Source organism: Hypanus sabinus, chromosome 10 (assembly GCF_030144855.1).
Source record: "Hypanus sabinus isolate sHypSab1 chromosome 10, sHypSab1.hap1, whole genome shotgun sequence".
In the NCBI taxonomy this organism is placed as follows: domain Eukaryota; kingdom Metazoa; phylum Chordata; class Chondrichthyes; order Myliobatiformes; family Dasyatidae; genus Hypanus; species Hypanus sabinus.
The window spans coordinates 26,977,171-26,991,861 of NC_082715.1; the positions used below are offsets into that span (position 1 = coordinate 26,977,171).

At 40.4% G+C, this 14,691-nt stretch overlaps 1 protein-coding gene across 3 annotated transcripts in view; it reads left to right on the plus strand.

Annotated features, from left to right (window-relative positions):
* l3mbtl3 (L3MBTL histone methyl-lysine binding protein 3) overlaps positions 1–14,691 on the plus strand; it is a 158,263-nt gene that overhangs the window by 33,790 nt on the left and 109,782 nt on the right. For all 3 annotated transcript variants that reach the window (XM_059981543.1, XM_059981545.1, XM_059981544.1), the window contains exons 5-8: positions 1,569–1,716; positions 8,141–8,240; positions 8,350–8,444; positions 10,025–10,129. In XM_059981543.1, the coding sequence (XP_059837526.1) occupies positions 1,569–1,716; positions 8,141–8,240; positions 8,350–8,444; positions 10,025–10,129 (448 nt within the window). The remainder of the gene's footprint in view (positions 1–1,568; positions 1,717–8,140; positions 8,241–8,349; positions 8,445–10,024; positions 10,130–14,691) is intronic.

Sequence of the window (14,691 nt, forward strand, 5' to 3'; positions counted from 1 at the left end):
AAGACTAGCTTTTCAAATGATTATCATTGTCTGATGTTGTTTGGCTGCTGTATCAGTACTTTTCTATGTTGTTTATCTCTTGGTATAATGAGATGTGAAAACAATCAGTAAAATGGCAAATCGGAGAGCAGCAAAATAAGCTGTAACTCCTGGTCCTGATGTGTTCCTTGCTCTACAATTAATGGCCCGCGAGAAGACTAACCCTGAAGTATGTTGGAAGGAAATGGCAAGAGTATTACCAGATACCTAAACATGAGGTACTTAGTTGTTCCCCTTCAGCAAGATGTCATCAGTAAATCGTTTCTCAGTTTTTCACATGTCCTTATCATTACAGAGTTAAACTTAGAAAACCTACAGCACGATACAGGCCCTACGGCCCACAAAGTTGTGCCAAACATGTTCCTACCTTAGAGATGACTAGGCTTGCCCATAGCCCCGTATTTTTCTAAGTTCCATGTACCTATCTAAAAGTCTCTTAAAAGACCCTATCATATCTGCCTCCACCACCTTTGCCGGCAGCCCATTCCACGCACTCCCCACTCTCTGAGTTTAAAAAAAAACTTACACCTAATGTCCCCAGCACTTTAAACCTGTGTTCTCTTGTGGCAAACATTTCAGCCCTAGGAAAAAGCCTCCGACTATCCACACGATCAATGCCTCTCATCATCTGATGCACATTTGGTTTTTAAGAGTTTGACATTGGAATTTATGTGAATAAAAGGAAAGTTTTTTTTTGTGTAGAAAAGATGAGGGTTGTGGCAAACCTCAAGCAAGAAATCTCAGCCGAAGGGGAAAGAGTGCAAGTTGGTCAATTTCTGGAGAAAAAGAGTCTGTTTTCTATCTTGCAGCAAATAAATACAGACTGATTTCTGGTCTGACGCTGCCTCAGCATTGCTCCTGTTAAGTTTCACATTGGGCAAGTATTGACACAAACAGGGAGCACTGAGCTCAAAACAGTAGTGATACAGACAGTAGGATATCAGTTAATATTAGATTTAGTTAGGTGCTTCAGAGAGGCACGAAGGAAATGGATAGCAAGTCAGGAAAAGAGCATGCGTCAATAAGGTGCTTTGCAGAAAAGGTGGTGGAAGAGTTTTTGAGTGGGTAATTAGTAAGGCTAATGGTAGAAATGGTAGAACCAGTGTAAGGATGAATGGGGAGAAAGTAATGCGCGAAAGGTCATGGTTGGAGGACCTGCAGGAGGTTGCAGAATCCAGGAATGATCTGAAGGAAAGGAGATTTTAAGTGTCAAGCTAATTGTCAGCTGTGTTTCTCATGCCAAATTCATTTCCTGTATGGCCACCAACAATGCACCTCTCTTTTAAGAAGTTCTGGCTGCCTTTGAGCACTGCATTTGTTTTTAAAAAAACTGGAGCTAGCCACTCCCTGTCATAGGTCCCATGCTGAAGTATGCAGTAAGTAGCCAGGGTACAATTTGGCATGCTGCCTGCATTGCAGTCGAAGGCCTCGAGACACTTTCCTGATCCCTGCACCATGTTACTGAGCTACCGAATTATTTAGCTCCTCTTGATTTTCTGTTAATTTTAGTTATTCTTCTTTTGCTGCAGGGTGTCCGTCTTGAAAAAGGAACCACCAACATGTAACAGTGAAGAAGTTTCAAAATACAATCGGAAAAAAAGACAAAAGCCAGCTCTGTCTTTAAAAGGCGATATTAAAGAAAATGGAGAGATGTTGAAGGAAGAGGAGGAAGACATTGTATGTATTAGTTTCTTTTATCTAATTGAGAAAGCATATTGCAGAAGCTAATCAAAATATAAAGAATATGTGCTAAGATGCTGGTTAATAATAATTTCTGAGCATGTTGACACTTTGAAATATCACTGTGGCTCATCAGATACCAGGGACACAACATGAGATATTCCCAGAGAAATGTTGTGCGATGTCTGGGAGTTCTGCCATCCAGCAAATGGATAATTAATTTTCCTCAAACTCTTAAACAATGTGCAGTTACCTGGAATTAAATCAAGCCTTCAAAATTACACACAATAAAAATAACCTGTATTTCTAAAACTTGCACAGTTAATTGGAGGTGGACAGATTCTATTAGAAAGTAGGAAATATTGCAGGGAAGTTTAACAATTACAAACGTTTGTATATACTGTACATGCATTCAGTGAGATGTTATGCTAAATTTCACAACTTCAGACATTTTTCTCCAGCATATGCCCTGTCCCAGTAAATAATTTATAGGAACTGGATAAACTGGATCTAATTTAATCTAATGCTTAAAGAAAGATATTGCAGTTTGAGTTGCTATTGAACTACAGTGATTTTGGGTCCAAACAGTTCCTTGCTAGTTCAGCAGTTACCTTGCTGCTAGAACTTACCCAGTTCTAATTCTGAGCTGGCTCCTTCAGGAAGTCCAGCTCCTGGCCTTCATATGTGGTTTAGCTACTAATCCCAGCGAAGCAATTCCTACTGACAGAACAAGGTGCAAAGGCAAGTTATTAGTGACTTAAAAGCAGTTGCTTTGGGCAAATGGGGCTCGTTGGTTGCAGTTAGCAGCTCATCCAGGAGAAGGAAAACCCTTATCTCTATCCACTCATGGAGATGGCCCAAGGGAAAAATCCATAGCTGGAGTCCCTAAGGTAGTCCTACATTGAGTTCAATGCTGCCTGGCAACTCCCGTGATGCCAATGGTGCCAAACTTTATCCCTCTCTGCTGTTCCTTTGGATTCATCAGCTGCATGGAGAGGGGGAGCCTGCTATATGGGCAACAGCTTGCTCTCCATGTCATGCTGTTACCGTAAAGTTAGGGCTGTTTGGAGCCAAGTGATCCCAAGTGATCTCCAATTAACTCTGCAAATTGTTGGCATTTCTTGGCAGCAATCTTTTGCCTCTGGGCAGTTTTTCACATTAGTGGGTGATGATCTCTTTAGAGCCCTGAAAGGGGAAAAACAGTAGAGAATCAGAATCAGATTTGTGGAATGAGCTTCCATTAGAAGTGGTAGAGGCAGGTTCGGTATTGTCATTTAAAGTAAAATTGGATAGGTATGTGGACAGGAAAGCAATGGAGAGTTATGGGCTGAGTGCAGGCCAGTGGGACTAGGTGAGTGTAAGCGTCCGCACAGACTAGAAAGGCCGAGATAGCCTGTTTCCGTGCTGTAATTGTTATATGGTTATTATCACTGGCATGTATCGTGAAATTTGTTAATTTGGCAGCAGCAGTTCAATGCAATACATAATATAGAAGAAAGAAAAAAATAAATATAATAATAAATCAATCAATTGCAGTCTACATATATTAAATATATTAAAAATCATGCAAAAATACAGAAATAATATATACTAAAAAAGTGAGGTAGTGTTCAAGGATTCAGTGTCCATTTAGGAATCGTATGACAGCAGAGAAGAAGCTTTTCCTAAATCGCTGAGTATGTGCTTTCAGGCTTCTGTACCTCCTTCCTGATGGTAACTGAGTAAAAGGATGCCCTGGGTGCTGGAGGTCCTTAATGATGGATGCTGCCTTTCTGAGGCACCGCTCCTTGAGGATGTCTTGCGTACTTTGTAGGCTCGTACCTAACTAAATTTACAACCTTCTGCAGCTTCTTCCAGTCCTGTGCAATAGCCCCCATGCCATACCAGACAGTGATGCAAACTGTCAGAATGCTCTCCATGGTACATCTATACAAGTTTTGGAGTGTATTTGTTGACATATCAAATCTCTTCAAACTCCTAATGAAGTATAGTCACTGTCTTGCTGCCTTTATAACTACATCAAAATGTTGGGACCCGGTTAGGTCCTTGGAGATCTTGACACCCAGGAACTTGAAACTGCTCACTCTCTCCACTTCTGATCCCTCTGAGGATTGGTATGTGTTCCTTCGTCTTACCCTTCCTGAAGTCCACAATCAGCTCTTTCGTCTTACTGAAGTTGAGACTGATGCTGAATACCAGGTTGTTGCTGCGGCACCATTCCACTAGTTGACATATCTTGCTCACGTACTCCCTCTTGTCACCACCTGAGATTCTACCAACAATGGTTGTTTCACCAGCAGATTTATAAATGGTATTTTAGCTGTGCCTAGCTACACAGTCATGGGTTTAGAGAGATTAGAGCAGTGGGCTAAGCACACATCCCTGAGGTGCGCCAGTGTTGATCATCAGCGAGGAGGATATGTTGTCACCAATCTGCACAGATTGTGGTCTTCCGGTTAGGAAGTCAAGGATACAATGGCAGATGGAGGTACAGAGGCCCAGGTTCTGCAACTTCTTAATCAGGATTGTGGGAATGATGGTATTAAATGCTGAACTATATTCGATGAACAGCATCCTGACATAGGTGTTTGTGTTGTCCAGGTGGTCTAAAGCAGTTCAATGCGATACATAATATAGAAGAAATAAAAAATGGAGAGCCATTGAGATTGCGTCTGCCATTGATCTATTGTGGCAATAGGCAAATTGCAATGGGTCCAGATCCTTGCGGAGGCAGGGGTTCAGTCCAGCCATGACTAACCTCTCAAAACATTTCATCACTGTTGATGTGAATGCTACTGGGCGATAGTCTTTATTTTTCTTAGGCATTGGTATAATTGTTGCCTTTTTGAAGCAAGTGGGAACTTCCACCCATAGCAGTGAGAGGTTGAAAATGTCCTTGAATACTCCCACCAGTTGGATGGCACAGGTTTTCAGAGCCTTACCAGGTAAACCATTGGGACCTTCTGCCTTGTGAGGGTTCACCCTTTTTAAAGACAGCCTAACATTGGTCTCTGAGACAGAGATCACAGGGTCATCAGGTGCAGCAGTATCTTCGCAGCTGTAGTTATATTCTCCCTTTCAAAGTGGGCATAGAAGGTGTGGGAACTTCTACTTTGAACAAGGACCACTCAACAGCTTCATGCCCAAAGGAACAATTTTATCTGGGATGGCAAAACCGATATTTACATACAGAGGCTTTCACTAACCCGTACGACACGGCAGAGAAACTATATACTAAGCACACTGGAAGTAAAAAGAACGGAAGCAAAGCCCTGCCAACCCCGGAGCCAGCCTCTCTTACCACAGCGGGAGTATTACTATATTACCATTATCTTAGTTAGTATTAACTTAATAATGCTCACATTACAACAGAAGGCGTTTAGTTCATCTAGTAGTGAAGCATTGCTGCCGTTCATGTTATTTGGTTTCGCTTTGTAGGAAGTAATGTCTTGTGAACCCTGCCAGAGTTGTCATACATCCAGTGTTGCCTCCAACCTAATTTGAAATTGTCTCTTTGTCCTTGAAATACCCCTCCGCAAAACATGCCTGGTTTTTGGTTCAGGCCTGGGTTACCAGACTTGAATGCCACAGATCTAGCCTTCAGCAGATGACGTACCTCCTGGTTCATCCAGGGCTTTAGGTTTGGGAATGTACAATAAGTCTTTATAGGTACATACTCATCCATACAGGTTTTAATGAAATTGGTAACAACTGCAGCGTACTCATCCAAATTCAAAGATGAATCCCTGAATATAGTCCAGTCCACTGATTCAAAGTCAGTCCTGTAGGTGCTCCTGTGCTTCCCTTGTCCATACCTTCTTGGTCCTCACTGCTGGTGCTGCAGTTTTCAGTCTCCGTATGTATTTGGAGTAGAAGTACAGCCAGGTGATCAGACTTCCTGAAGTGAGAGTGTGGAATAGCACGGTAGGCATTCTTGATGGTGGTGTAACAATGGTCCAGTGTGTTGTTTCCTCTGGTGTTGCAAGTGATCTGTTGATGTTAATTGCTTCGTGATTTTTTTCAGACTGGCCTGGTTAAAATCTCCCAAAACGATGGTGAAAGTGTTAGGGTGTGCTGTTTCGTGCATGTTGATCCCATTGCTCCTATCATCTAAAGCCTGATTGACAATGGACTGAGGTGGAATGTGCACCACTACCAAAATGATCCCAGAAATCTCTTAACTACTAGATATTCCAGGTCTGGTGAGCAGAATTGGGACAGCACTGATATATCTGTGCACCAAGAAGAATTGATCATGAGGCTTACTCCTCCTCCTCTGCTTTTGAGAGACTCTATAGATCTATCCTGATGGTGTATAGTAAATCTGTCAATCTGGATCGCTGCATCTGGTACGGAAGGGGTTAACCAGGATTCCGTGAAACAAAGGACATATGTGGTCCTAATGTCCCTCTGATTCTAGCTCTGAGAGCATCGATTTTATTCACCAGGGACTGCACGTTTGCCAGCAAGATGGTCGGTATTGGGAGTTTAAAACCTCGTTTTCTTAAGCGCTATTGTAACCCCGACCTGCAGCCACGTGTGGAATCCTATGAGGACAAATCTGTCCCAAATCAGCTTTGTTTCCAGCAGTTTTAAGCAGTGATAGTTCGTTTAAACGAACTAGACATCTTTGTTGACTGTACTGGCCTTGGAAGCAGTTGTGCTTTTTAGCTGTATCGAGCTGAAACAGTTTATGTGGTTCATTCCCTTACACTACAACTCAAACGTCCTTATTTTCTGAGATTTCTGAGCTCTGCCCAAACCCCATCAACCTGCCATGTTAACTGAATTTGCCTTTTAATTTTTTTTACAATCTTATCCAATCTTTTTGTTGCAAAAGAGCACTTAGAATGCCGCAAAGGCAAACAATTATTTCCAATTACTTACAAACTAGCTAGGTAATCTGAAGTTGCTCTACTTTTGCCGAGGAACGGTAGCGTAGTCTTTAGCACAACTGGCGACATGATTTGAAAGCTGAAACGCCTCATGTTAAACTACACTTGAGCTGTTTTACCATGTGTACATTTACTTGATTTCTCCCAAAGTATAGCACAGGACATGTGTTCTTTGTGTTAATTGTAGCAAAAAATAGATCCCAAATGAAAGGAGGAAGAAAAGAAGTAGGAAATGGCGGTAACAGTTGCTAAGTTTATTACCATTTCTTCACTACGACTCCTGAATGGAAAAGTTGTTAGCTCAGGACCTTTTTTAAGGATGGGTCAGCAGAATTTTTCCAATATGGGAAAGTAAAGAAATCTGAGTAGCATCTATAATGATACAAAGAAAAGTGACATTGGGAGCACAAACTTATTTGTCCTTTGTAGGCATTAAAGTTTATGAATATTTATTCCTAAACAATTGAGCTAGAAATTCATCTACATCTGTCACCACATGTTGATCCATTGCAGTGTGATACCGCCACATGATTTTTAAAAAAAATTGTAGTTGTTCCTGAACCTCAATACCTTTCAGGAGTCGGGGTCTGTCATTGCCCATTTGTGGAGTCTCCAGTATATTTTGCATGAGTAGTGAATCTGTGGAACTCTTTGCCTCAGCCAGCTGTGGAGGCAAAGTCGTTATGTATATTTAAGGCAAATGTATATTTAAGATAAATTCTTGTTTGGTCAGGGCATGAAGGGACACGATGAGAAGGCAGGAGATTGGGGTTGAGAGGAAAAATGGATCAGACATAATTAAATTGTAACCATATAACAATTACAGCACGAAAACAGGCCGTCTCGGCCCTTCTAGTCCGTGCAGAACGCTTACTCTCACCTAATCCCACTGGCCCGTACTCAGCCCATAAACCTCCATTCCTTTCCTGTCCATATACCTATCCAATTTTACTTTAAATGACAATACCAAACCTGCCTCTACCGCTTCTACTGGAAGCTCATTCCACACAGCTACCACACTCTGAGTAAACAAATTCCCCCTCGTGTTACCCTTAAACTTTTGCCCCCAACTCTCAACTCAAGTCCTCTTGTTTGAATCACCCCTACTCTCAATGGAAAAAGCCTATCCACGTCAACTCATAATTTTAAATACCTCAATCAAGTCCCCCCTCAACCTTCTACGCTCCAAAGAATAAAGACCTAACTTGTTCAACCTTTTCCTGTAACTTAGGTGCTGAAACCCAGGTAACTTTCTAGTAAATCTTCTCTGTACTCTCTCTGTTTTGTTGACATCAAACCCAATGGGCCAAATGGCCTAATTCTGCTCCTGTGTCTTATGGACTGAATTTGGTTGGGAGCACTGCAATCCTCCTTATTTGGCCGTGGATGAGGAGGGTAAGGTTCTATTTAATGGGGGGTCATAAAGTTTGGTAACCTCCATGGTAATGAGAACTTTGAAACCATGAGAAGGCAGTAATGGTTAATTCGGTGACTGGTTGAAAATTATTGTCATTTATGTAATTTAGGAAGAGAAAGCAGGAGAGCTGAAGATGCTGAAGGTAACACAGAACAACCAAACTCGAGCTCGGAGAAAAAGAAAATGTGACTCTGGATTATTAAAACAAAGTAAGTTACTGAATAATTGTGTAATTTAATCCTAGTTATAAAATCCTGCCTGATGGATTTAAAAACAAACTTGCCTTATGTGTTCTAAACTTTTTTTTTTACTTTGCAGCTTTAACTTTCGGAGGGAAGAGAAAAACCTGGTGTTGGGCTTCTTATTTGGATGAAGAGAAAGCTGTGGCAGCACCTACTAAGCTTTTTAGAGAGGTAAAGTTCTAATTATACAACTGTTAATTTGTATAGTATCCTCAAACATCCTCACCACTCAGCCAATGCTCTTCTATCACTGCTGCCGTTGGGTAGAAGGCACAGGTGCCTCAGGACTCACACTACTAGGTTCAGAAACAGTTACAACCCTTCAACCATCAGGCTCTTCATCAGGTTTGACACTAAATTGAGTGAAAAAGTAAATTGTGCAGAAGATAAGGAGAGTCTGCAGAGAGAGATAGATCGGTTAAGTGAGTGGGGAAGGGTCTGGCAGATGGAATACAGTGTTGGTAAATGCGAGGTCATCCACTTTGGAAGGAAAAATGGAAGATCAGATTATTATTTAAATGGTAAAAAGTATTCTGGGATTGCTTGTGCACGAATCACAAAAGGTTGGTTGGCAGGTGCAGCAGGCTATCAAGAAGGCAAATATTGTTAGAGGGATTGAATTTAAGAGCAGGGAGGTTATGCTGCAACTGTACAGGCTACTGGTGAAGCCATATCTGGAGTACTGTGTGTAGTTCTGGCCTCCTTGTTTGAGTAAGGATATACTGGTTTTGGTGGCAGTGTAGAGGAGGTTTACCAGGTTGATTCTAGAGATGAGGGGGTTAGACTCAGGAGAGATTGAGTCACCTGGGACTGTGCTCACTGAGAAGGCTGAGAGGAGATCCAATAGAAATATTTAAAATTATGAAAGGGATAGATAAGATAAGAGGCAGGTAAGTTGTTTCCACTGGTAGGTGAGACTAGAACTAGGGAACATAGCCTCAGGATTCAGTGGAGTAGATTTAGGACAGAGATGAGGAGGAACTGCTTTTCCCAGAGAGGTGAGATGCTCTGCCCAATGAAGCAGTGGAAGCTACCTCAGTAAGTATATTTAAAACCAGGTTAGATATATTTTTGCATAGTAGGGGAATTAAGGTTTGTGGAGAAAAGGCAGATAGATGGAAATGAGTCCATGGTCAGATCAGTCATGATCTTACTGAATGGCGGAGCAGGCTCAACAGGCCCTACTCCTGCTCCTGTTTCTTATGTTCTTATTATGAGCCCAGTTACTCGGATCAACAATCAAACAACATGGTTGCCAAAACTATACAAAGAAAAAGGTTATAGGAAGAGTTGGAGGCACAAGAGACAGCAGATGCTAGCATCTGGATCAAAAACAATGTGCTGAGTTTCTCCAACAGTTTTTTCTAGCTTGAGAGTATGCAGAGTTTGGTCAGATTTTTCCTGGAGCATTGTGCCTGTTGAAGTACTCAGAGATGCTCGCACCTAGGAGGTGATGTAGAAAAACTGAACTTTCCCTGAAACTTTCTTTCTTTTCATCCCTCATTTAGGATATTCCTTTAAAATTTATTGCTCTCAACCACATTTTTATTCTTCTCTCTTCGATTTCTTCTTTGGTTTGAGATCACTTTTTGACTGATTCTGTAATGCACTTGCATGTGTAATGTTGTTTTTGCTAACATTCTATAACAATCTATTCCTTGTTTTGTTTTGCTTCTGTAGTCCAGCATTATTTTTATTACTTTCCAGGGTCAAAGTACATTTTTCTAACATCTTCTTTCATTTTATTTCAGTATCAATCATTTCCGCAGAGTAAAAATGGATTTAAAGTTGGAATGAAACTTGAAGGGGTTGACCCAGAGCATCCATCCATGTACTGTGTTCTTACTGTGGCTGAGGTATGTTTCTTCATATAATCTTTTTTACTATTGAGATACGGTGTGTAAAAGGTCCTTCTGGCCCTTTGAGCTGCAGCACCCAGTAACCCCCTGATTTAACTCTAGCCTGATCACAGGATGATTTACAATGACCATTCTGTACAACTGTTACGCCTTTGGACTGTGGGACGAAGCCGGAGCACCCTGAGGGAAACCTGCGCTCACAGGGAGAATGCACAATCTCCTTATAGGTAGCTGCAGGAATTGAACCCTGGTCATCCGTAATGTATGCTACCATACCACCCTATTATATGTTAGAGACATCATTGAAAGTAGAGAAAAAATACATTGGCAACAACAGTGAAAGGGATAGGAACAATAGCAAACCATAATTTAAAAATCTTCCTCTTCCATTTTGGCTTCATTTAGGTCTTCACATTCTAGTGGCTATATATTACATTCTTTAAACCATGATTATTGAAAACTTGTGGCATATAACAGTTCGTAAGTGAAATTTCAATACATTTTTTTCAGCCTGTTGTACTATTTTGTGTACCCAAAAATACAACAATTTCTTACCAATTTTTATTTTCCATCCAAATAAAATGCAAATAAATCCATCTAGCTGATAACAATATTTTGTGGTGATCTTTTTGGCCGGTTTTTCATTTCTGAGATTATGCTTCACCTCAGTAGTTGTCAAACTGTAACCTGTCACAAATTTGTGGAAAAAAAGTGGCAGATATTCACCAGTGTTTTGCATTTTTTTTTTTGACTTGGGTTCATTTGTATCTGTTGTGAATTGATTTATACATATGACCCTTATTTCTTCTGTGTAAATAACAAATAAAATTTAGTGTTGTCCAGATTTTGCTGTGTTTGCATGTACCCTGGTGAGGCTATAACATTGGAAAAATAGTCTCGGCTCTTCTGTGATTCACCCTAGCTCTGATATTATCTTCCCATCAGGCTTTTAATTTGTTGCGACATACATGAGTGAGCACAGCTTGTATTGTATGCTTAGACATTGGATCAAAAGGTCACAATTTACACAAGGGTCAGCAAACATTACATCCCAGTGGAAGTAATGAAACCTCTGCGATTTCAATTACTAATGCCACTTCCCATGGTAGATTTTCAAGAAAGCTCATTGGTTGTAGTTTTTATTTGTATATAATTTTGTTGTGGCAGTCCCTGGTATAAATCAAGGTGTCTGGGAACTGCTTACAGCAAATGATGTTGTGGGCTCCTACCCTATGGGGGCAGGTGTTCAGGAAATCCAGGATGTTAAGCCACTGTTTCCAGATTTCTTCTTCATAATTCTCCTTCTCAGGGTTTGCCTGCTTTCCATAGGCCTGTGCACAAATGCTTTCCTTGCAAGCGGTGGTATTTGTAAAGCATGTTTTAGCATGTGGCCAAAGCAAGAATATATCACTACATCAATTTTGTGAAGGTTCTTTTTTTTTTTGCCAATGCTTTATTTGGTTTTCGGGTTCATTTAATCAGAAATGGGTGATTTAATCAGAAATTTCTAAGCTTATGTTTTGAAAAGGAAAACATTGCATACTTGTGAAATTTTGGTTACGGGATCCAGCTGAAATAAATTCTGTCTGCAATGTAATTTGATCAAATTTTAGACCTTTTATATACTTTTAATGCAGTAGGAAAACTACGTGGCGTAAGATTACGTTCTGCTTTCAGTTAGATATCTAAGCATTTGTATTTTAAAAGAAAAGTATTTAAGGAAATGCCATGCAACTCAAAATGGTTTTTGGCAGGAAACAAGGGTTTATTTTTGGTTTGAGAATTTCATCATGATATTTGCAATCTAACTTAATGTATCTCCTATATTGAGGGTTGTCATTTTCAGGTCTAAGTTCAATTGGAGATGTTGAATAATCTTTGCTCTCTGAAAGCAGATACAATTCTGTTAATTGGGTTGAAGTCTGCTATTCATATTTTTAATTTTTCATTCTTTGGAATCAGAGCTTTGCCGATCACTCCTGATAATGGGTGGGAAGGCAAATAGTGACTGATACTCTCCCTTAGGACTGTCAGCTGTTGCAAGGGTATGATTCCAGGGCTTAGACCTTGGAGGTCATCAGCCTGCCTCATGTAAGCAATTAATTTTGACAGGAAGTTAAGAGTTATTTAAATAACTTTTTATTATAATTGATACACGTAACTCTGAGAAGATTTATTAAAACATATTGGCCCCAAATTTGGGATGAAAGTTGTGCTGTATCATCAGCACTTCCCATTACAATGAAGGAAATCTGATGACGACTTCTGAGGTATGCACCTGTGCATTTAATGCAAAAATCTAGTAACTCTCAGGGACTGCTCCGAGCTTAGGGTGAACTGTTGTGGTTTGGGTGTGTGGTGATGGAAAGTTTGTTGTTAATGGATGTCAAATTATTAGTTACTGCTTGGACCAGCTCTTTGTTTTTTGATTCCTTTTTAAGTACATAATAGGTTGAAATTTATTATGTACTAAACTTTCAAAGAAAGGAAATGAAGTTATCGTGCATTTTAACTGAAGTTTAGTTGAACTTTTAGCAGTGTAATAAGTCATTTATAGCTGAACAACTCCTCTTCTGAAAAGTGTTTTTATGTTCCTCAGCGTAATTCCAAACTTTGACATTAGTTTTTTCTCCCCAACTATTTTAATCCATAATAAATCTAAATCCTTATTTCACTCTCGTTAAATTGAAAGATTATAAAAGTTAGAACTTTTTGATTTCTCATCTCTCATATTTCAATTCCATAGGCTGTTTTACTAGTTTGATGATAACACTGTTGCAAGTTAGCACGGGCATGGGCACCCTTTTTTTTAAAGAAAGCGCCCTACAACAACTTGGGTTAGAAAAGAAAGCTTTCAGAGTTTCTGGAGTTCTGTTGCACAGAATTTTTACTAAAATGAGATTGTAATATAATTACAAGGGATTGCAACAAGATATAGATCACTTAGAAATGGCAGGTAGTTTAATCTGAATGAGAATGAGAGGTTGCACTTTGTAAGAGGAAAGTTTATGGCAAATGGCATGACCCTTAGGAGTACTGATGGACAGAGGGATCTTGGGGTGTAAATCTTATAGCTCTGTGATAGTGGTAACACAATTGATGGCTCTGTATTTCATGCGTGCCTACATTAGTCAGGGCATTGAGTATAAAGTCAGGAAGTCATGTTGCAGCTGTGTAAAACTCCCGTGAGGGCACATGGAGATTATTGCATGCAGTTTTGTTTGCCCTATTGCTGTTTATTTGCTGCAATGAGAGTATTGACAAACTTGAACTGTTCTCTTTTTTCTCACTGCACTGTCAGAGGCTGAGAGGAAACCTGAAAGGAAAGTTTAAAATTCTGGGAGGCACAGGTAGAGTAGACGGCCCTTTTACTCAGGGTGGAAATGTCAAATACTAAAGAGTGTGTGAGGGGAAATGTTTATAGGAAATGTATCAGACAAATCTTGTTTTATAGGTAATACACAAAATGCTGGTGGAACACAGCAGGCTAGGCAGCATCTATAGGAAGAAGTACAGTGGATATTTTGGGCCAAGACTCTTTGTCAGGACTAACTGAAAGAAGTGATAGTAAGAGATTTGAAAGTAGGAGGGGCACGGGGAAATGTGAAATGATAGGAGAAGACAGGATGAGGAGCTGGAAAGTAGATTGGCAAAAGGGATACACAGCTGGAGAAAGGAAAGGATCATGGTCCGGGAGGCCTAGGGAGAAAGAAAGGGAGAGGGGAGTGATTGTGAGAGGGGCAGAGAGAGGGAAAAAAGGAAAAAAAAGGAGAGGGAAAAAAGGGGGTGAGAATAATAAATAAATAAGGGATGGGGGTAAGAAGGGGAGGAGTGGCATCAATGGAAGTTAGAGAAATTAATGTTCATGCCATCAGGTTGAAGGATACCCAGACGGAATATAAGGTGTTGTTCCTCCAACCTGAGTGTGGCTTCATCTTGACTGTAGAGGAGGCCATGGTTAGACATATCAGAATGGGAATGGGATGTGGAATTAAAATGTGTAGCCATTGGGAGATCCTGCTTTCTTTGGCAGACAGAGCGTAGTGATTTTTGTGAAGTATGTGAAATTAACCAGAATTTGTCAAGTGAGACAGTGTGTACAAGTATGTCTCCCCTCGTGGGTTCTGTTCACTATGGTAAATAGGTAGCCATATTTCTAGAAGAAGGAAGACATTTCAGAGGCTAGATTTGTACCTCTTGCCTCCATCTCTCCCTCACCTTCTGCAAGACTGAAACACGGAGATTTATAAAGAAAATCTACTGTTGCTTCTTGTTTCATTTTCAAACTGAAATATCTGCCTTACCAAAATTATGGAGGCACTTGAATCTGATTGTCTATGACTTTTCCAGGCACTTTTGCAAAACCTGGGATTGGAGCCATTTGCTTCACTCCATGAGTAACTTCCGGAGTATCCCCAACCCATTCAGATTTTTGAATCAGCAAAGAGGACTCCAACTACTCTCTGATCCCCATTAGTCATTGGTGCCAAAAGGCCTATCACATAGCCATGCTTTGGTTTTATAGCTTAGGATTTGTGGCGATGTAACCAACTGCTTTC